The sequence below is a fragment of the Thermobia domestica genome, chromosome 13, assembly GCF_964235325.1.
Source record: "Thermobia domestica chromosome 13, izTheDome1.hap1.1, whole genome shotgun sequence".
Lineage (NCBI taxonomy): Eukaryota > Metazoa > Arthropoda > Insecta > Zygentoma > Lepismatidae > Thermobia > Thermobia domestica.
Window position 1 is genome coordinate 158,001,975 of NC_137466.1, and position 23,259 is coordinate 158,025,233.

Sequence of the window (23,259 nt, forward strand, 5' to 3'; positions counted from 1 at the left end):
GTATTTTGTAAATTGAGAACACTGCTGAGTCCCAAAATGCAATCTGAAAGTCAGATATCCCCTCCCTCCGTAGCCGATTCGTATGCGTCCCGTTTTCACAAGTGAAAATTCTGGTCACATTGAACTTGAATCACAACTGACAACGGTCGATAAAGTATGATAGGCGAAATGAAAGTAGTAACGTCAAGAAAAAGAAACAGAAAAATAGAAAGGATGACAGAAAAAAACAATTAAGGATGCAGTTCTTACATGGAATGAAATTTGACAAATACAGTATTATTTCTGAACAAAGAGTATAAGAACATGGAAAGCCAATGACATTCTTAGAAATGGTAAGGATTATTGTTGTGCGTGGAATGCGTAAAACTAACAAATTATTTCGAGGGGAAAATGAACCCGATAGCCTCCTAAATACGTCACTGAAGACAATTCTTCTCCCCTGATCCTTCACAGCATTGTTTTTCAACTTCATAAATATTTTGAACATCGCTTATATATATATATAAGTTATATATATATATATATATATATATATATATATATATATATATATATATATATATATATATATATATATATATATGGGAACGTCTTAACCGTCCCCCCCAATGTTGAAGACAGATTTGCGCCTCAGAGCATGACAACCCACCGCCCCCTCTAGAAGTCGGTTCTGGATTCGCCCCTGAAATGTGGCGTGGGAGGCCGTAGGCAGAGCAAATTTGCGAGTCGAGTAGCGAAGTCCCCAGGTAGAAGAAGACTAGTATTGAATAATTTTAAGCTAAATTTGAAATAAATTTTACTTTCTTGCTTGGTAACAATTAGAACAAAATCAATGCACGTAAATGCTACTACTACTACTACTACTACTACTACTACTACTACTACTACTACTACTACTACTACTATTATTATTATTATTATTATTATTATTATTATTATTAATAATAATAATAATAATAATAATAATAATAATAATAATAATAATAATAATAATAATAATAATAATAATAATAAATGTAAGGATGAATAATCAGAAATTCAAAATATGTTTTTTATTCGTGCATAAATTTTACATGTCTTCGTAAACATGGGAAGAGGGGAGGACCTTTGGACATTTTCGCGTGAAGGCCCAAGCATCTTTAGTTAAGCTATTGATCTGTACACAAGTATTTGGACAACCAAGAAAATAAATGTACAGAATGTCTTAGGGAATCATTTAGAGCATAAAAAGTAAAGTACTTTTTTAAAAAATTTGACGGTATATTTAGATATCTACTAAATACGCAATGTATTATTGTATAACAGTATAACAAATAGTCGGTATTTATTTTATATTTATCTCTTTTTGCTGAAAGAAGTTCATAATTACATAAGCAAGAGAGTTTAATATTTCGTTAATAGATAATTTTATATTTAAAGACATATTTGTTTAATATATTTGAAGCTTCTGAGTTAACACTAATTCGTAATTCGGGTTAACATTAAACGAACCAAGTTGATCGCACTGGTTACAATAGAACACAAATAAGCATCCAGTAACAAGTATTGGCAACAGTGATCGTGATCTCTCTTGTCGGGAAAGTTCCGAAAATAAAGAAAGATGGTGAGTATAAGAATATATGTATAATTTAATATATCGAATGTAATCTAGCAGTGTAGAATCATCTTATAATGTTTTTGTACATGTTAAATTAAGTGTAGCAGTTTAGAGTTACGAGATAATTAATGAAACCATTAAGAACAGTGAAAATACTCTTGTTACAAGGGCATGAAGTGTGACTAAATTCTCCAAACTTCTCTCGTGATACTGTTATTATGATTTTTGCCACGATATGAGTTGGGAAGAAATTTTAAAAAAAAAATCAATGTGCAGATTGACAAGTTGTAGATCAGCAGAAATGATACAGTGGCTCAATAAAGAAGTCGGACATATACATATTTACACATTCCATGAGGCATAAACATTCCAAGAGTATTCTACAGAGAACAAAAAATATATTTTAATTACTCTACATTATCTACTTATGAAAAATAGAAACATCAATGACAAAACTCAGTTTCATGACTATAAAAGTTACAAAAAGTGAAAACATGGCGTAAATCCATGTCAAAAAAGAACTCGGACACTTAATTTGTAGCAAAAGTTTAGAATGTTATTAGATATTTTAAATATTTTGTAGTCAATCCTTTATTTTTCACGATCCCTTTCAATCTTCCTGGCATGAATTTTACAAGTTTTTTGCAGAAGGAAGGATCACCTTTTGCTCATTCAGTCTGAAGTTCTGATTCCAAGTCTTCCTTTGTTCTAATAGTATGATATTTTAACTGGTTTTCCAAATAAGCCCATAAGTGCTCAATAACATTAATATCAGGAGATTGCGGAGGTGTTTCCAGCACATACGGACAATTATACGGGAACCACAAACGCACATTGAGTGCTTTGTGCTTGTGATCGTTATCCTGGTAGTAATGGAAGTTTTCTATTATTCCCAATATTTCAGCACTTTGTACCAAATTTTGCTTCAGAATATTTAAATACTTTATTTGGTCCATAATACCATCGATTACACAAAGTTTACCTGGACCAGCAGAGGACATACAGCCCCAAACCACTACCGAGCCATCTCTATGTTTCACAGTGGATCGTAGATTATTCGCTCTGAGTTCTCCATTAAGTTTTCGCCAGAGGTAACATTAACCATCTGAGCGGAACCAATTAAATTTACTTTCGTCCGCGAATAACACAGTGCTCCTAAACGAAAAATCTTTATTTTTATAAGCTTTTGCAAAACTAAGTCTCTTTCGGCTATTGCACTTGCTTACGAACGGTATTTTACGGGCTACTCTTCCATGTTACTTGCTTCCTTTAAAACAAATCTTATTGTTTCGGGATGCAAACTTTTATCTTAATGTTCTGATACTTCTTTGGCCAATTTAGGACACTTGTTTTGGAGTTTTTATTAACCTATAGTACAATCCATCTCTCGTATGACTTTGAAAACACCTTAGATCTACCACTGTTTGGTGTATTTTCCACTGATTTAGTTGATTTAAAACGTCTAATAATATTATGAACTGTGGACAGTGACCTATCTACTATTTTCACAGTATCACGAACTGATTTTTCCCTCTTTATATATTTTTTGAAACAGCTCTCTTACTGCTAAAGATGTTTGCCCACGTTGACTTCCCATTTTAACTTTTAAACACACAGTTTCATCCACGTAAAAATAGTGCGGCTTCAACTCGCTTCTTTTGGACATCTAAAACTGTCAAGTAGACAAACTCTTGGAAATTCCCTTATTAAGCCCAAAAAAGAAAGAGAGTGGTGCTAACTGTCCGAGTTCTTTTTTAACAAGGATTTTAGCTGTATTATCATTTTTTGTAGTCATGAAATTGAGTTTAGTCATTGATGTTTCTATTTTCCATAAGTAAATAATATAGAGTGCTTAAAATATATTTTTTTGTTCTTTGAAGCCTACTCGTCGAATGTCTATTCCCTCTTGAATGTGTGAATATGTATGTGTCCGACTTCTTTATTGAGCCACTGTACATACGTGATTGAATCATGCATCGTCGATACGTTTGAAGAACAAAGTATGCGTTAAAAGTTGATGACATATGCAACTTCTCTAACCATTTCATCCACTGCCCCCCCCCCCCCCAAATAAGATATTACTGCTGTATCGCCAGACCAATTTGAAAATCGAAAGAAAGTACCAAAATGTACTGCATTTGGTTATATTTGTTTGGATTACATTAAGTCACGTTAGATAACGTTACATTAGGCATTCGGTTTTACTATGCGGATGCGTAGTATAAGTAGTAGTAGGAACGGGTTAGAAACCCCGCAGGGGTTGGTTGGGTTCTGTTCTCGGCATGAAATGGGCAAATTAAAGATTTGACCAATTTTTTTCTGTACATTTTACAATCTGTCACAGCCTTGACATACCCAAGCCATTTCTACACTGCCTTTCGCGCTACTATAACAAGTTTACCTCTCCGCGAAATAGTCCATCCGCTTCCACATACAGTGCCGCTTACAATATCAAAGAACAACCAACAAATACAACCACTTTCTTAACTTTTACCATTCTCTTTACGTGACTTTCACTCATTCTTCCTCACAAACTTAAATAAATTTCTTCAATTCACCTGGTAAATTTCCTAAAATTGGTCGAGGGATATATAATGTAAACGTTGGTTCCTAGTACAAATAAGTGAGTTGCACACGTATTAAATTAGCACAAAAACTGCAAATGTTGCTTATTCGAATGTATTTATTGTATAGTTGTATCTAGGCTGCTTACAGCCATGTTACCACACACTGTATTTAGTTGCTATCGATACACAATCAATACAAAACATTTATATAATTATATATTTTTTTAAAAATATATATAACTTCTTCTTCTAACCTATATAAATAATTAAAAAGTTGACTAGTTTATAACACCTTTGATTAAAATATCTAAATGGTGCAGGTAAAGAATAATTCATGCATGCCGAATAATACATGCTGACGAATGCTGTCGTTCTAGATACACCACTTAACACGCACCCCTTCCCCCCCCCCAAGAATAAAGTTTTTAGACAACCATATATTCCATTGCAGGTTATAGTTAAGGAGCCGTACTTCCCATTTAGGGAAGGACGAGAAACGCCATACTTTCAGGAATTATTCAATGATTATCTAGGATGTTAAAACGTAGGTAATAGACTGAGTTCTTGCCCTTGTACTTAGGGTGTTTAGGTAGTGAAACAGTAAGATGTATCCTCGTGCACGGGAGATGAGAAGTAGCTGTTCTTAACTATTACCCCATTGCATTGTGTTGCAGAAGGGGCTAGGACATACATTTTTTGTTAACGCTAAATTTAGGTAACAGGTATCTTCGGGTTCGGTTAGAAAATTTCCATTGGCGGTTTGTATAAATCGGACACGACTTTTAAAAAATTGTGTACGATATTCGAATCTTGAACCGAACAGCAATTACCGTTATATAATATCAACTCATTTCTTCTGTAAACTTTATTATTATTTTGGGCCCCCATAATAACCCGGGGCAAGAAAGAAAAATCTAAGTCTGATCTAACCTACTCTGTTTTACTTTATTCTAACGTGCTTCTCTTTGCTTATAATTCGTTAGTAAAATTTGTACATTGTATAGAATTGGGCTCCTTCTGTAACCCCATGGCTTTAATATAGTTTCATCAGGAAATGCCATATTAGTACCTTACGAGTTACTTTTTGTGGGAGTTGAGGCTCACTGTAGGAGGGCTTAACCTTTGAGCGGAAGTGAATTACGGCATAACAGTGGGGATACACTCGAATATTGACCACAACTGACGAAAAAAGATGAGAGATTTTGTAAGTGTTAAATCTTTACTTATGGTTTAGGATAATAGCACAAAATTTGCAAACTGAGAACTCAGAATGTACCAAACATCATCTGCACTTGATGCCAGGCGTTCCTGCTGATGCGTTAACCGTTAGCGGTATAAATACTGTAAAAACGCCAACCAACCTGTGCTAGGTGGATACTGAAATGGAATGATTGTAATCCGCGTAAAGGAACGTCAAAGCTGATGGTCTTGCGCGGGAGTGTGTCCGTATGGACCAGGTACGCTGCGGTACCTGTCAGATGTATCTTTCGTTATGGAACACAGTGCATCCCAGGGTAGAAGAAAATCATTTTTCTTTTTATTTAGATCACTTTAACTTGAATTAAGTAAATACCAAATACAATTTAAATGATGTTCCTTTTTAAACTGCTAAAATAAGAGGATTTCAGGTTTTCTTTATAGTGTGATGTGAGATTAAGAATGGAAGCAAAGTTTTTCTGATATTTGCGTTTTTTCCAATCTGTTTTTCACATGTGACAGTTACTTAATATCAGAACGGTATTCTTCTGCTGCATACAAGAGTGGGCGGTCACAGTGATCCAGAGAATTACTTCACAATGATTGGACGAAACAAGGATGATCTTACTACTATTTCTTTTTAAGCATCTTGATCAATAAAGGATTAAATTTAAATATAAACATGTACAATGTGCTACCATTTTATAAACAAAAAACATTTGCATTGTACAGCTAGTATACAGTGTGTGACCAAAAATCTGGACCGTGCTAAATATTTGAGAAACTAAATGCAGTCGATCCGAAGTCAATTGAGATCAATGATTTTAGAAGGGGGAAACAGACGTGGTTGAGGTCCTTTCCACCATCTTGGTGGCTGCCATATTGGAATCAGCTTATTTCAAATGGCATCGTGGTCGTGTGACGTATTGTCGGCGTTCAGGCAGAAGTTGCTAACTCTAAAAAGCATATTGAGGTAAGTACTTTTTCCAGTACGATAACGATACTCAAGGTGAAATACCGTACACGCCGTTTTACATTGTTAGGTTAGATGTAGCAGGTGAAATTGTAATGCTAAGTGTAATTATCCGTAGCATAATAATGCCAACTGCTACATCTAGCCTTATAATATGGTCGTATATATCACCTTGCATATCGTCCTCGTACTCAACTCCATTCGTGTGTTTATGTAGTTAGTGACTTCTGCCTGAACACTGACAATATTTAACAACATCCTCGTTCGAAGAGAAATCCAACGGTAAAGTTATTTTTCCAAGATCTACAATGATTTGCAAGTTGTGAATGGATTTAGGACAGAGTTCGCCCAAATGGGTCCAACCCGAAAAAACATTCTGGGTTTTTTCGAGTTGTACCTATCTGGGTTTTTGAGCTTTTTGTTAGTATATTATTAATACAAGTAAGATGATTATATTGAAAGTGATTGTTATCAGGTTTTGGAAATTCCTTGCGCGATTTAGATGCTTTTACGTTAATTTCGGTCATTTTCGATCATTTTTTATATTTCTCTCTCATATTGCGTGGCTGAATTTATCTCCCTACCCCAAGTTGCGGGGCTGAATTTAGATTAAAACGGCGTTAGAACTGTCTCTGTTTATCTCGGCGACCGAAAACTTTGGATTTGGCACTAATATTGGTCATTTCGATCATTTTTATACATTTTCCTCCTCCAAGTAGCGGGGCTGAATTTGGATTTTAAACGGGATCAGAAGTGTTCATCTCAGCGACCGCGAAAACCATTGATTTGACACTAATATCTTTTTCCGGATCCTGGCTTTTTGGGCTATTTTTTAGACTTTCAGTCAAGCAGCTACTGTATCGTCACTATTTATCCTAGGATCATGGTTCATACCTCATTTTCTTCAGAATAGAGCTGGCTTTCAAATGGTACCACTTGCGTGCTCATACCATATACCAGAAGCGGGAAAAAAATGTCAAAGTGAAAATTTCGGAGGGACAATTTTTTTTCTCGAACTTTGGCCCCCCTGGACCCCCCCCCGTGTGATCGTAGCCATCTAAAAAAAATCTGAGAAATAGTACTTGGTATACTGAATGTGTGTGCCACATTTCAAGTTTCTATCTAGAATAGTAAGGGCGGGAGAATTTCTATCAAAAATTCCCACAGTGCCCCAAAGTACCATATAACACTATGATCTCAGGGAAAAAAAATTCCCGAGACATCCCTAATTACCCTAAAACTATAATCCGCCAATCATTCTCTTCAGAATAGAACTGTTTTTCAGGCGGTACCATTCATATGTCTCCATCATGTATCTAAGGCGGGAAATTTCTGAAAAAGGGATTTTTGGGGGCAAAATTTCCCTTTTTTCAACTTTTGCCCCTCTGGACCCCCTCTGTTTTTACGCAGAAATCGGAAAAAAAAACTTCTGGTAAATACTACTCGGTGGACTGAATGTTTGTGCAAAATTTCAATCTTCTACGTGAAAAAATAGGCCCGCCAGAAAAAACTTCCCTACCATGCCCCACTTTTACCCTATACAGAAGTATATTTGGATAAAAATTCACTGAGACGGCCCTAATTACCCTAGAATAATAATTCGACCTTCGTTCTCTTCAGAATGGAACGGCCGTTCAGACGGTATGACTCACGTGGTCCTATCATGTATGTGAGGCGGGAAAATGACGAGAAACGGGATTTTGGGGGTTAAAAAATCCCTATTTTTACCCCTTTTCCCCTCTGGTTCCCTCCCTGTTTTAGCACTGACATCGGAACAAAAAAATCTGGTAAATACTACTCGGTGGACTGAATGTTTGTGCAAAATTTCAATCTACGTAGAAAAATAAGCCCGCCAAAAATATTGAACATAGGCTTAGAAAATGAGAAAATAAATTTTTGACTTATGACGTCATCACCTCCTATGTCTGGACGCAGGACGGTCTGAAACCATACGTAATGTCTTCTACAAGGCCTCTGGACTTGGAAAACAAAACCCGGACGAAAAAGCTCAAATAGAAGAGAAATAACGCAATGTACCATGAAAAGTGCATATGGTACAAATTGTACCATAGGATCCCCAAAGGGATATTAGTCATCTTCGATCTTTTTTACATATCTTCCCACTCCCCCTCCCCTATGTTGCGGGGAACGACATCGGAAGTGTCACTGTTCATCCAGCGACCCCGAAAACTGGATTCGACACCAATATTGGTCATTTTCGATCTATATATATAAAAGAGAACGTACAAATCCTTTGTTCCCTCATCACGCTAATACGGCTGAACCAATTTCTTTTATTTTTGGGGGGTTATTAGGATTTGGACCCTAGATGGTTTTTATCATATCACTTTAATTTTTAATTACCAGTGTCTTGAGATAATTGACCATTCAAGTGTCCATAACGTACAAATCCTTTGTTAGATCATCATAGGTAAAAATAAACGTATTTATATGCAACCCGCATGACCGTGTCACTCGGCGGGTTAACATAAATGACAGGCGCTATAATGTTAACATTTACTGCAATCACTTGAAAGCGAAAAAGTAAAAATTATCTAAGTAACAAAGTTTATTGCGTTCCGGGGTGACCGCAGCGAAGCGGGGCGGGTTAACATAAATGACAGGCGATATAATGTTAACATTTAATGCAATCTTCTATGGTTTTTATCATATCACTTGAAAGCGAAAAAGTAAAAATTATCTAAGTAACAACGTTTATTGCGTTCCGGGGTGACCGCAGCGAAGCGGGGTGAACGCTGCTAGTAATTTATATATATATATATATATATATTATATATATATATACAGTAAAACCTGTCTTCAACGGACCCCTTATTAAACGGAAAACTGTCTTAAACGGAAATATTTCACGGTCCCATGAATTTTGGAGAACAAAATGTGTAAAAGTCTCTTCATTAAGCGGAAACTGTGTTACGCGGACAACGGAAAGAAAAATAAACATTTAACGGAAAATTCTGAGTTCCGGACTACAGCGTTTAGATGTTTAGACATTCTGTGAGACATACTTTACACTGTTTGCGATAAAATGTTCGTTCTTTTGTTAAATATTTCTGGACAGTGTTTACCTTCTCCAACCACTACTCATATTCACCCCCACAAATTGTCCTTAATCCCCGCAACTTAATCAAGAAACATAAGGAATGTCGGAAAGAAGAAAACCAGATAGAGGAAGAAGAGGAATACGATACCGAGTAGAATAATTACATATCAAAATGCTCTCAGAAGTTTAAAGGAACTGCAAAAATTTACTTTACGGAAAAATGATTCTGATTCACTTAGTATAATTTCTCACGCTAAAGTGTATGCGGAAAGTCAAGCAGCAATGTACACAGAAAACCCTGCTTGGCTATTAGAAAAATAAAGATAACGTGTGCATAGTATATTTTGTATTCATTTTAGTTTTTTTGTGTATTTATTCGTAGAAGAAAGAAGTACTGTAATCGAACAATGTACGTACAGCAATATATTTTTTCAGTATGTCCCTTTATAAGCATGTATTTAAAAAATAAAAAAGAAAAAGAAAGAAAGAAAGGAAAGGTCTACCTCTTCTAAGCGGAAACCTGACTTTAACGGAAATTTTTGCAAGTCCCGCTCGATTCCGCTAAAGACAGGTTTCACTGTACTTCCTTTCCCTCCCGAAAGTTGTGGTGCTGAATTTGAATTTAAACGGGATCAGAAGTATCACTGTTCATTTTAGCGACCCAGAAAACTATGGATTTGACACTAATATTGGTCATTTTTTATGTATCTCCCCCAATGTGCGGGGCTGAATTTGGAAATATCACTGTTCAGTGACCCCGAAAACTATAGATTCGACACAAATATTGGTTATTTTCGATCATTTTTAAGTGTTTCTCCCCCTCTACTAAATTGATCGTCAAAGTGATATGATAAAAATAATTTCAGTCCCGAACCTCATCTATGTTCAAAATTTGATTGACATCGGTCGGGTGGTTTAAGAGTTAGTAAGTCACAAACGTAGTTATTTTAATTTTTATTTATATTGATTTTTATGTATCTCCTCCTCCCCAACGTTGTTCCGTCAACGTGAAATAAAACCCATCCCAGGCCCAAACCTCATCTTCGTTGAAAATTTTATGAAGATCGGTCGGGTGGTTCAAGTGTTTATTTATTTATTTATTTATTTTTATAACTTTCTCCTCCCCTAAGTTCCACTGTCAAAATGAATAGATAAAAACATTCCCAGGCCAGAGTCGCATCTACGTTAAAAATTGGATCAAGATCGGTTATTTGGTTCAGGAGATTAAAGTCATAAACATAGTCACTTTCAATTTCATAATATAGATACACGACCGTAAACCGTGAATTCGAATCTGAGTTTCCATCTTTATTGCGCCGATGCCTTAACCCCTTGGAGTTCTAGTACCTATTTTTGTTTGTCAAAGTAGTCTTCAGTATTCGATTAAAAAAGAACCAATAAAACTTTTCTTACTTTTTTTTTTCTCTCAAGTCTAGAGGCATTGTAGAACATGTTACGTACGGTTTCACGCCTCTCTGCATCGAGACAGGAGGTGATAACGTCATGACTTTATTTTATTATTTTTTTGTTACTCCTATTTTTATTATTTTTTGGCGGGCTTTTACATCTAGAAGATTAAAATTTTTCACAAACATTCAGTCCACCGAGTAGTATTTATCAAATCTCTGCGTTAGCACAGAGGGGGGGGGGGGTCCAGAGGGACAAAAAGGTAAAGAAAAAAGGTATATTTTACCCCAAAATTCCCCTTTCTCGCGATTTTCCCGCCTCAGACACATGATGGAGACATGTGAATGGTTTAAAAGGCAGTTCTATTCTGAAGAGAATAATGGACGAACCGTGATCCTAGGGTAAATAGTGTGTCTCAGGAAATTTTTACCTGAGATCCAGAAAAAAAAAATGTTTTGATTAGGCTAATTTTTATTATTTTATGGTAAGCCTACTTTTGCACCTAGAAAATTGAAATTTTGCACAAACATTCAGTCCACCAAGTAGCATTTTTATTATTATTATTTAAGATTTCTGCGTTAACACAGGAGGAGTCCATTGGGGCAAAACGGTAAAGAGAAGGGATATTTTAACCAAAAAATCCATTTTTTTCCCCGATTTTCCCCGCCTCAGATACATGATGGAGACATGTGAATTGTGCCGTTAGAAATTTCTTCTATTCTGAAGAGAATGAGGTACAAAACATGACTAGGATAAATAGGGGTCTTTCAGAATTTTTTTTTTTTTTTTTTTTTTTTAACCTGAGATCAAGGTCTTTTGCGGTAATCTGGGGCATTGTGGGGATTCTTGGTAAATACTTTTCCCGAATTTTGTACACAGATTTAATACACCCCCTTTGTATTTTTTAGTTGATTTTCAGACCTCTGCGTGAACACAGGGGGTTCCAGAGGGGCTCAGAATTTGAAAAAAAAAATAATCAGAGAAAGGTCCTTTTTTTTTTTTTTTTTTTTTTCAATTTCCCACCTCAGTAACATGATAGGGAAATGTAAATGGCACCGTTTGAAAGGATATTCTGTTGTAAAAAAAAAAAAAAAAAAAAAAAAAAAAAAAAAAAAAAAAAAAGCGATAAATAGGAAAGATGCTGTAGCCGTTTGCCTGAAAGTCTATAATTTACCTTTAAAAAGGCGGAATTTTAAAGGGTTAACCATTACGCTATCTGTCCTTTTCCGGAACAATTATACCTTCTATCACTTACGACATCAGTATAATATCGTTGCGGAATCACATCTGACTACTTACGGTGTCCCGGCAAGTGTTTGAATATGTATACGAACTTATTGCATGATGCCAGTCTATTATCAAGATACCACCACTTGCGAAGTGGTCCGCTCAGTGATGATCTCTTAGGGTGTCACATGCCTCGGGATGTTTACACCAAATGTGGGTCACTTTGGACAGTACATGGACACTATGAAAACACATACAATGAAAGAAGTTGCGCGGTTATACACACTGTTCCCTCAATTTCCCGTAGACTTGACGCGGACCAGTTTGCACACATTATAAATAATATTAAAGACTGAACACACTTGGCATGAGGCTAGGCGATTGGAACGAAGGCTATGAGCGACGTTGCCGTGTGATAAAAGAATGTAGCTAAAGAGAGACATTTCTTAAATGTGTGCAAAGACAGCAACACCGCAGGCTTCTTATTTGCTAACAATGTTTAAAAAATACCACTCATTCTAGCTTTGGAACTTCTTGTATAAAATAGAAGACAAATTCCGACCAAAGATATACTGTTTAATTAATATCGTTACAGTTTCGGCAAAGTATCTTATGCATTCATCAGACACATTTTCTGATACTTTGCCGAAACTATAATGATATTTATTAAATAGTAGATGCTTTGATCAGAATTATCATTCGTTTAAAGAACTGAGCTCCTCCTTCAGACGCTATAAATGCTGTTCCTTAGCATAGAGAAGTCGTCGCATCGTAATACGATGGAATGGAGTATGATCGTAGCGCTAGCTGTTGAGAATATTTTGCCTCGCTGCTATACCGTCAGTTACTTACGTTTGTGGAGTTCTAGGCTTTAGTTAACAAGTTTGCCTAAAATCTGTTATTGCAAAACATGAGTATCTGGTGAAAAAATGAGTTTAAAGCATGATTTAATGATAATCGTATTTCAATCTTAAATACATAATTGTGTGTGTATTGTAAAAATGGTATATAAATTCGTGTCCTGGGCAGAGATATCTGTATTGCGTTTCTTAATAGTAGTTTCTTAGCATATTTTAACTTCTAATTTCAGGCGAAGCGTACCAAGAAGGTTGGAATTGTTGGAAAATACGGCACCAGGTATGGTGCTTCTTTAAGAAAGACCGTAAAGAAAATGGAAATAACACAACATGCGAAATACACATGCACATTTTGTGGAAAGGTAAGAATTTATAAGCATATAAATGTTATTTAAAAAAAAAAAAAAAAAAAAGCGCTTCGCTATTTTGTAATGTTTTTCATTATGCAGATACCTTCAACGGAATTTTTTTAGTATTTCCGAGTTATTACGTTTCGTGAGTAGATATTGGTCTTACTGTAATTATTATTTAGGATATGAATTTAACATATCGCCCCCGGAAAGCAGAAAGGTGCTAAGCACCACTTCTCTTGATTTCCAACTAAGTGTATGTTCTGACTTCCCATTTCATGTTTAATGTTCGCAGAAAGGAGACGATATGAAAGGTCTGCAGTAGTGGTCGAAGTGAGACGGTATGCCATACCGCTTCTGGTTTTTCATTGATGAAGGCATACTGTCTCTGGTTTTTGAGTGATTAAAACATATCGTCACTGGAAAGTAGATGCCAAATACCTTGAATAAATCCATTTTTATACACAGTAATTGACGAATAGCTATGCATGTAAAAAGATTTTATTTCTTATATAAGAATAATTTGTAAGTTGACAACACCGACGTTTTTGTTATCTTTTCCTGTCTTGTTTTTAAAATGAAGTGTCTTCAAAGTTCATATAGTTTGTATTTTGATGTACCACATTGAATTGTTTCTTCGTTATGTATGTATGTGTGTCTTCTTCTTTCATTAATGCATATAAATGCCGTGTTTTGAGCATGTGTGGATTTAGGGGTTGTCTGCTGTGGGGAGGATCTTCCGGAGGTTTGGAATACCCTACAGTCGAGTGGGGGGAAGCTGGAGTTTTCCCGCAGGAAACTGTTAATATCTTCGGATTTTGTGCATTTTCGAGTATAATTCTCCAAAATACAACATGAGGGAACATTTTTTTTTTATTTTTTCAGAAAGTTGTTGGCGGCGGATCAAAGTCTCTCTATTCCCCCTTTCTACAGAGAAGCTTTCCAATGGTTTTCAGTTATTGTGTAAATAAAAATGCAATCTTTTAGGTAACATATCCTCATTGCATTTCAACGTTTGGATAGCCGGTATGCCGAGTCAAAATCGTAATAAAACATACCGCCTCTTCTTTTCTTCCACTTCGAACACTGGTCTGCAGTGAAAACTGAATTCTATAGAAGAAAGAAAGAATCGGAATTAATTAGTATTTCATTCGTTTTTATGCTCTTCTGAGAAATTTGCAGTTTGGCACTTAGCATCTTTCTGCTTTCTGGGGACGATATGTGTATAATTTAAATGTACTCTTTGTCTGATATTTGGTGCACGATTAAGGCCAATATCTGGCCTGTTTCGATTTACCCTCGCAACTTCTTCAGCAAATCTAAGCAACTCATCTCAGAATTTCATCTTCACTGTTCTGTATGAATAGTAAAGAAGAGAAGCTGTTCAGCGTTATTGTAAATTTCTTGAGCTCTTTTTTTTTTTTGAGTCTTCCGGAATTTTGTGCTAGTTTGTAGAAATTATGCCTGCTTCTTATTTGAGACAAGTATTTCATTATATAATAAACACTTGACCAACTTATGAAAAAGTGACCTTTTTTTAATGCTGGATTGATTTCCTTTTAGATTGTAGCAATATTTTCAAGTTCCTGTTAGAAGTTCGCACAATTTCTACAAATACAAGGAATTTACATCGACACAGGAAGAAGTTTTAAACCACATCTTTTTTGCTTTTGTTGTTACCGTAAACACGGATTAGTACAGGATGAAATTGTAAAGAGTGAGGTGAATTGCCCAAAACGCGAATTTGGTGGTACTGAGTTATGGGGGAGTGGGGAGTCGAGTGTAGTTTCGTCTTTTTAACCCTAGGTCAGGGCTTTTCAACCAATAGTACGTGTTAGTGTTATGACTACTGATGGTGGTATTAATAAATATGCTTTGCTGGTGCGCCACCGGAAAAGATTTGAAAATCCCTGCTCTAAAGAAATTTAATATTAAACCGGAATTCATTAAATTGGCCACTTTCGATTTCAGTAGAAGAGTAAGGATAGATCTGGGTACGCTGAATTCCTATCAGTAAACAGCATTCCGCTGTTACTGTTTTTTCTCTTCGCTTTCAATTTCAATAGAGAAATGTGGGTCCTGTTTTGACGGTAGATGCATGTAAACTTTTTTTTTTTCTATCTCGTACAGCTTTTGCTTATATCTGTTGTATAAGCCTTCCCATACTTACGTCGTTTAGAAGTTATCTCATTGTAATATATGACTCAACAAGAGTTTACTTTCCGGCGTAGATTATCTTGTTAATATTTGTTGAAATGTCTAGTGAGCAGTCAATTATATTTTGTACCTAAATTTGTCCTTTCGCACACTAAGCTACATTCAATGCAAAAGGTTTTATCATGAAATTGACATTTCTTACGACCCATTTTAATGATTACCCGCAAAACATGACCGCTTCTTGTAGATGGTGTAACTGTGCTCACTTTCCAATAATGCGAATATGTAGTTTCCCTTAAAAAGAAAGAAAAAGTGAAGGAAAGATTTATAGGGTGTCCTAAATATGGCGCCCACGGACCACAGAGCACTATTCTACAGACCAAAATAAAGCGAAAATGTTACATGATGGTACGTCCTCCGACACCTCCTTCAGCCGCAATGAGGAATCACTTTCACAATGTGGCAACGTCGTAGATTAACTTGGGGACATTAGCATTACTTTACGAACACAACAAGCAGCTGAATCTGTTGCTACAATAATGTGATGTTAATGTCAATCAATATCGACTTTAGCTGCCATCTGGAAAGAATAGATGTAACTGTTTGATAGATTGGTGGATCTAATCTATGGTTCTTTATTTCCGACGTTGCCACATAATGCAATTTGTTTCTCCAGACGAGGAGTCGAAAGGTATACGAATACATACATTTTTTTTAAGAATAATGCTCTGTGGTCCGTGGGCGCCATTTTTAAAACTATATATATATATATATATATATATATATATATATATATATATATATATAGAGAGAGAGAGAGAGAGAGAGAGAGAGTGAGTGAGTGAGTGAGTGAGTTAGTTAGTTAGTTTAATATTATCTTAAGATAACACTAGTCTTAACTAAGTAGTCAAACCTTTCCAATTTGCATAGTGCAATTCTTTCGAGAACTGTCTAAGTCAGAGGGGTGTCCAAGGTAAAAGGGATAGAGGTTTGTATGAGTCATGTTACGCAATAAATCATACTACACTACTACGTGCATCAGTACACTATTATTATGTGCAGAACAATACTCATACGTCATATTGATGTTCAATACTTTTACAATATCTTCATGTAGAAACTTGAATTTTGCAATACTATACAGGGTACATACTGTTAAGTGCAGTTTATAACGGTACGTACACTCATGTCCAAAATTATTGTCTCATGTCTATAAATGTGTTGTTGTAGGAATAGAATTTGATAAGGAATTTGCCCGGTATTTCTTATAATGTCAGTATATGTATAATCGGCAAAGACGTGTATATGACAAATTTCATGTCAAAAGAGCAGTACATAAGAACAATAAAATGAAAATAAAACTTTATTGTCCATTTAGCAACATTTTGTTTTACTCATTCTAATGTTCGTAATTATAATTCGTTTTATAATTCTTTTCCTATGAAATTTACCACAAATATACATTTCACAATTATACACATAGTATCAGTATTAAAAGTACCCTACAAAATTATTATCAAATTATATTCTTACTAGAAGACAGTTATAGATATGCGACAATCATTTTGGACACGAGTGTACATACCTTAGCAGCTCATTGCACACAACACTTGAATAATAGCACACAGACACGAAAACAATATTCAGAAGAAACATTTCTATCTGCAATTTAGGGCTGTTTTTCAGAATTTGGCTTTTTGTGAAGAGGTCAAGTACGAGGGTTTGTTTTTTCTTTTGTAACTTGTTCATCCACACGCCTTCAACCAATCTTCTCACACCAAATACAACTGGCTACTGCCGACCCACGTCCCCCTATTCTCGGAGTTTCATTGCTTTTTCATGAAAATAGGCAGTGGTTCTTCTTCACTCATCACCTCTTGTCGAAATTCCAGTAATCTTATCCCAGAAGTAGGTTGATTCATTCTCTTTATACCTTTGTGGTGTCTCTTTTTAAGTGTCCAACTTGGTTTCAAATTTGTGTATTCAAAATGCAGGATAGATGGGGATGTCCAGGGTAGATGGGTTCCAATAAATAGATACCAGTAGAGGTTTTTTTCTCATTAAAAAAAAAAAAAAAAAAAAGTGTCCCAGTTGGATTTCATTGTACATGGTGTCGGACTTAACGTCCAATGAAAGAAAAATGTAAGAATATAGGGAAAAATCAATTTTGAGAATGATCTTGATGGACTACATTCTTTTCTTTTGTATCTCAGGTTTCATCTTGATGTAAACCTAGAGACCGTGATGTATCCAATCACATTAAAAATAAATCTTTTAAATAATTTATTCAAAAGTGCTTGGATTAATGACAGCTCAAATACAAGGTAACCAAAAAAGTTCTCGTTTTAGAGCAGTGATAAACAAAGAGCAGTTCGGCGGTCGTGAATGCAAAGAAGTCTGTAAGTGTGTTCCACAGGTCTCCCTCATTTGTGAAGAATCTCCTACGGAGGTGGTTATCGAGGAAATGAAACAGGTGGTAATCTGTTGGCTCAAGATCCGGTGAATATTATAGGGTATGGCACTGTCTCCCAGTCAAGTTGCTGAAGGGTCTCCTAGGTCCTCTTTGCCACATGTGGCTTTATATTGTCGTGCAGGAACAGCACACTTGCGATTCACCAATGTCGGCTCCTTCTGCCGCAACGCACGGGACACACTTTGCAACTGCTGAGAGTACAGGTCAGCAGTGATGGTCCGATAAAGTGAAAGGAGCTAGTAATGTTCCACTTGCCGATAGTTCCATCATACATAAAGCATAATTTTACTGGGTGCAAAGTTGATTTTGAGGTGTGAGAAACAGTCAAGTGGCGACAACCAATGTCTAGTACCCTTGGGTGTGTCATACAGGACCGACCCATTTTTCGTCACCAGTGAGCAAGGACAAACAGGCTATAACTCGTCCTTCTTGGCTGCCGACAATGTGGGGGTACCCACTTCCTTAACTTGTATAATTTACCTATCCCATGCAGGTGCAGTCTGACTGTTACAGCGGAAACATGGAACCTTTCTTTTAGTTCATCACACGTTAGACCACTGCCTTTTCCGATGGTTGCTTTCAGGGGCTCGTAATCCAACACGTGGTCGTCCACTGCAAGATTCATCCGAAAGACTCACATCTCCCGAGCGGAATTTCTGGAACCAATGCCTGGTGGTGATTTTGTTCACGACATCCTCCCCAAACGCCTGCTATTATGCAGCAGCTGAAGGCCAGTCATACAACAAGCTGCTTCGATACCTCCATTTCTCCTCGACACTGGACAAGGTATGACTGTTGTATGTGCGCAACGTACCTGCATTACTGAAGGTCGATGGTCAGACTTACCAATCGCTAGGCAGGCATGTGCGTCATTTCGTTTCCTCTTTGTGAGCGCATGATTAATGAGTCGTAATGGCAGCACTTTTTTTGGGGTTATTTTGTAGATACAAAAGCTGTTGAGTGGCACATGATTTAATATAATTGAAATTAAGAAATTTAAACTTTTTAAATTCAATTGTCAGTTATCTTTAACCTTTTCAGGACGGACAGGGATTTCAAGAAAATCGTAGACCTTTATATTGACGGCCCTAGTACCCCATTTTTAAAAAATGAGAGTTTTTGAACTTTGTGAGAGGCTGACAATACTATTACTTGTCATACTCAGAAAAAATATTTTCATGTGTACGCTCTGACGTTGGCATCTCTTGCGGTATCCCTAATTGTCACAGAGATACAAGCCATACATCGTTGGAAGTCTTATGGGACACAGATTCCAACGAGGGAACTTTTGTGCCACTCGTGCCCAACCCTTAAAAGAAGAAGAAAATTTTAAGAAATTGAAAAATATATATATATTTCGAATTTTGGACTATGGTAACGCTGTTATTCATCATATGCAAGAAAAAAAAGTTATCACATTTACTCCAGACATTGGTGACTTGTTCAAAATACGAAGGCCATATTACAACGAAGCGAAAAATTCGGAACATCATACGTACGTAAACCATCCCGTATATTTTTCGATAGACTGTCATCTACTATGACGTTGACAGCCCTTGCGACACCCCTAATTGTCACAGAGATATGAGCCATACCTCATTGGGAAGCTCAAGGCACACAGATTACAACAAGGTTAACTTATGTCCCTCCCCTTGCGTACGACAAATAACGGTATTGCCATAACCCCACAAAACTTCGAAAAGTGTATTTTTCTCGACTTTTTTGACTTACTTTTTTGGGGGTTAGGCACGGAGAGCACAAAAATTACCTCGTTGGAATCTGTGTCCTTAAGGTTTCCAACGAAGTATGTCTTATATCTCTGTGACAATTAGGGACTAGTCGCCCCCCCCCCCAAAAAAAAATGCTGAGAGGGAGGTGGAAGCAAAACATCCAAATTTTCCCCCTACACTTCTGCTGCGGGACCCCCGATGTGAATAAAATACACACCGTTGGAAAGTTTCATCCTTCCTGAAGAGAGAGACACCTAAATCCTCTATCTAGATTAATTAGGAGCCGAGCTATGGAGGTTTAAACTGCTGGCTTAGCCCCTGAGCCGTTCAGAAAAGGTTAAATTCAAAAGAACTTTCATAATATTTTCCGGACGGCTTTTCTATTAAAATAGTATAGCTTTAACTCAATTCAAAACTATCCACTATATCGGTTGTCTTACAGTCCTCATGAATACATTTTTGTTTTTTGTGGTAGTTTACAGTGATCTTTGTGTTAATGACATCTTATTTTGTGATTCCAGGACGCAATGAAAAGGAGTTGTGTAGGCATCTGGTCCTGTAAGCGATGCAAGAGGACGGTAGCTGGCGGTGCTTGGGTATACAGCACAACTGCAGCCGCATCAGTACGATCAGCCGTTAGACGATTAAGGGAAGTGAAGGACCAATAAGGACTTGTATAATATTGTGCTAAATAAAATCGAATCGTTCAAAAATAATAGTTTTGTTTATTACCAGTGTTATAAAGTTATATTTTCTCCAACGTATCGATACCAACTCCAGGGTGGTAAATATCTGTTTCAGTCTTCGTGGAAAGTATCTTTGGGCGAGATACGCAATGTGCGAAATACATTGAGAACAACCGAATTGACGAGCTTTAAAAATTTGTCATGGTTATTTTATATATTATTTTTAAAGGGAAGAGACACACACTATGTAATACTTCATACACAGAAAGCTATTTTAATGTTCTATGAAAGTAATTTGTTCGTTACTTTTGTTTCATAGCAAGTCGTCTCTTCATAATTACTCCAAAGAAGTGATTTAGAAAGAATTTTATCAAAGTTGGATGCAGTTTACACTAGGATCTCTGTGTTTTTTCGAATTTAATACTACAGCTTCGTGATCATGATTAAAATCCGAGTACTCATCTAAGCATCCCAATAGCAATCCGAACGGAAACATTTCAGCTTATATATTATTATTTATTTTGAGTTTTGGAATGGGAAAACTGCAGATTATAAAATCAGCAACTGGAAACTAGTATATAATAATCACTAATAATTACTTCTACATAGATGATGATTGTTCGCGTCGAGTCTGGATAAAGGTGATTAAAAGACAGCGTAGGTTATTAACACAGGGAATTGAACAACAATATTCCAAGAATCTTACACATCATTTCTACAGTGAAGGAAATAGATCTAAAAATAGAAAAATCTTTTAGGTTGAAACCTTTGGGCTCGGATTGCTCCTTGAATGCTTAGGCGAGTACTCGATTTTTTGTGTGTTAATTTAATATATATTCTAATATTTTGAGTAATTTTACGTCGTCCTAAGTTCGAGATACGAGTGTACCGGCGCTAGCAGTAGAATATACACGTATGCTGTAGTATTTTGTTAATTTTAGAAAACCGGATGCTGCATATCGGAAAGCCATGAGGAGTCACTAATTTCCGTAAGTTCATTACAAATACTGCATAATTGCATCATATAAGGTCCGGACTTGACTGAGGAAGTGTTAGAAGGTATTAATTTAAAAAAAAAAAAATGGTTTCTGTGCTCAATTACTAGGTAAAAAATAATCTAGTAGACAGCACCACCTTAAATCGCTTTAAGGTTGAAATCCAATCGTTCTTGTATTCGTTTCATGACAAGACCTAGGCTGCACGATTACCTTGATGACTTGTAGGCATACTTAGGTATATATTTAGCAGAATTTTCCCATTTGACTTCGATAACAGCGCCCCAGTTTTTATAATTGCCTTCCTATGTGGTCACAATTTGTTGTCCCGGCGGGAGCTCATGTGGTTCGGATTCCACGTTAATCAGTAGGTCCACGTCTCATATAGCCTCGCTGCTGAACGGGACGCTAAACTAAAATCAACTCAACTCAACAATTTGTTGTGTTAGTCTACCTTCAGTACGTACAAATGAACCCTGCTTGCATTTGAAGCGAGAACAATCCTTACAAAATATTGCATTCGTCCCAAGTATAAGAGCAATGATGTTTTCTTAAACTGCCAATCAGTAGTGTCAAGTGAAAATAAGGTAAGCCTTAGCAGGTTTTTTAATGTTCAGCGTCCACGTTTATTCCTGTAAACTTAATTGAGAAAATGCAAATTAATATGAGGGCTACTGAAAATGTTCCGCGATTATAAAAATTGAAAGAATAGACGTTTCTAGTTTGTTTACTTGAGCCTAGATTTTCACAGGAGTTTGAAGTAGTTGTTTTGTGTGAGAAATGGAAATTCTCGTGAAGACTTTCAGGCAATGAATTTTTATGCTTTCAAAGGTAATTTAACGCCTAAAAAATATATCGAGTGACTTCGTTTGGCTTTTGGAGATGAAACGTCATCTAATAGAACTGTGCTACCGTGCTGTAACTTTTATATATTATCTAATAGGTGGACCCCTGTACAAAACCTTGTTCGTTCCTGGAAATAATTGTTTTATTGTTGTAATAAGCTCTTAAAATATATTTGTGTAATAAGACACCATGTCCCCCAGAAAAAAAAAATGTATATAGTGTAGCAGTCAATGTGTGAAAAAAAATAGTAGATTTGAATTTGGATATCTGTACTTATCAGCAATCTATTGTTCCCGTCTTTGATAGTGATTTTAATAAACTTTGCGCATTGTGAATTTCCAGCTTTTAAAGCCCTGTTACCGTTAAACGAAGTTTACATGCAATTTATGCAGTTCATTCGTTGACAAGTGGCTAATTCGCATTCTCGTATAGGGTTCCCACATTGTGGAAAGTCAGGGAACGTACTTGTACAATCCGCGGCAAAAAACCTGCAACATGAGCATATAAGTTTATTGTGAAATGACGAAGTCTTTTGCTCCAAAATAAGTGTACACGGGAGGAGGCCGAGGTTTATCCTGGCGTGATTCGTTCCACTTAGACGTTATATTCATTCCCTGTGCTGTTAGGCGCAGTTTTACAATAAACTTACATCCTCATGTTGCAGGTTTTTTGCCGCGGATTGTACAAGTGCAACTTTCCGTTTTTCGATCTAACATTGCTTCCTCTCTATCAACTGTACAGATTGACATGTGCAGAGGACCACAATGATACAGCATTCACATGAAGACAGTGATGCAGTGTTGCTATTTCGTGCTGAGGGAATGAGGTACTGTGTGGATGTGGGTGTATTGTGTGTGAAAGAAGGGAATAATTGATCATGTAAAAGTAGAAATCGAAGTGTGACTTGTCATCTTGGCGGACATCGGTTTTAAGACAGAAAAACTAAAGAACTGAAAGCATCAGATAAAGCTAGCTTTCAGGCTTAACTGTCGAAACTTTTTGCTGGGTACAATTAAGATTGTGGAAAGGAGCCTTCTGAAGACAAATTAGCACGTGCTCTGTCAGCTTGGGACCCTAAGCTACAAAATGAACAATCCAGAACTTGCTCAGACTAGTATGAAACGCGTCCTACAAAC

The 23,259-nt window shown here is 36.4% G+C and overlaps 1 protein-coding gene across 1 annotated transcript; it reads left to right on the forward strand.

Annotated features, from left to right (window-relative positions):
- Positions 1-1,448: 1,448 nt before the first annotated feature.
- On the forward strand, positions 1,449-20,312 carry RpL37A (ribosomal protein L37A). The gene is made up of 3 exons (XM_081736745.1): positions 1,449-1,603; positions 13,120-13,248; positions 20,118-20,312. Exons 1-3 carry the CDS (start codon positions 1,601-1,603, stop codon positions 20,262-20,264), a joined length of 279 nt encoding a protein of 92 aa, XP_081592871.1. The 5' UTR covers positions 1,449-1,600; the 3' UTR covers positions 20,265-20,312.
- The last annotated feature ends 2,947 nt before the right edge of the window (positions 20,313-23,259 follow it).

Bases quoted from the DNA above. Each gene is read 5' to 3' on its own strand.
- RpL37A (XM_081736745.1), top strand. The intron at 13,249-20,117 runs GTAAGAATTTAT...TTGTGATTCCAG, and splicing joins CATGCACATTTTGTGGAAAG to GACGCAATGAAAAGGAGTTG.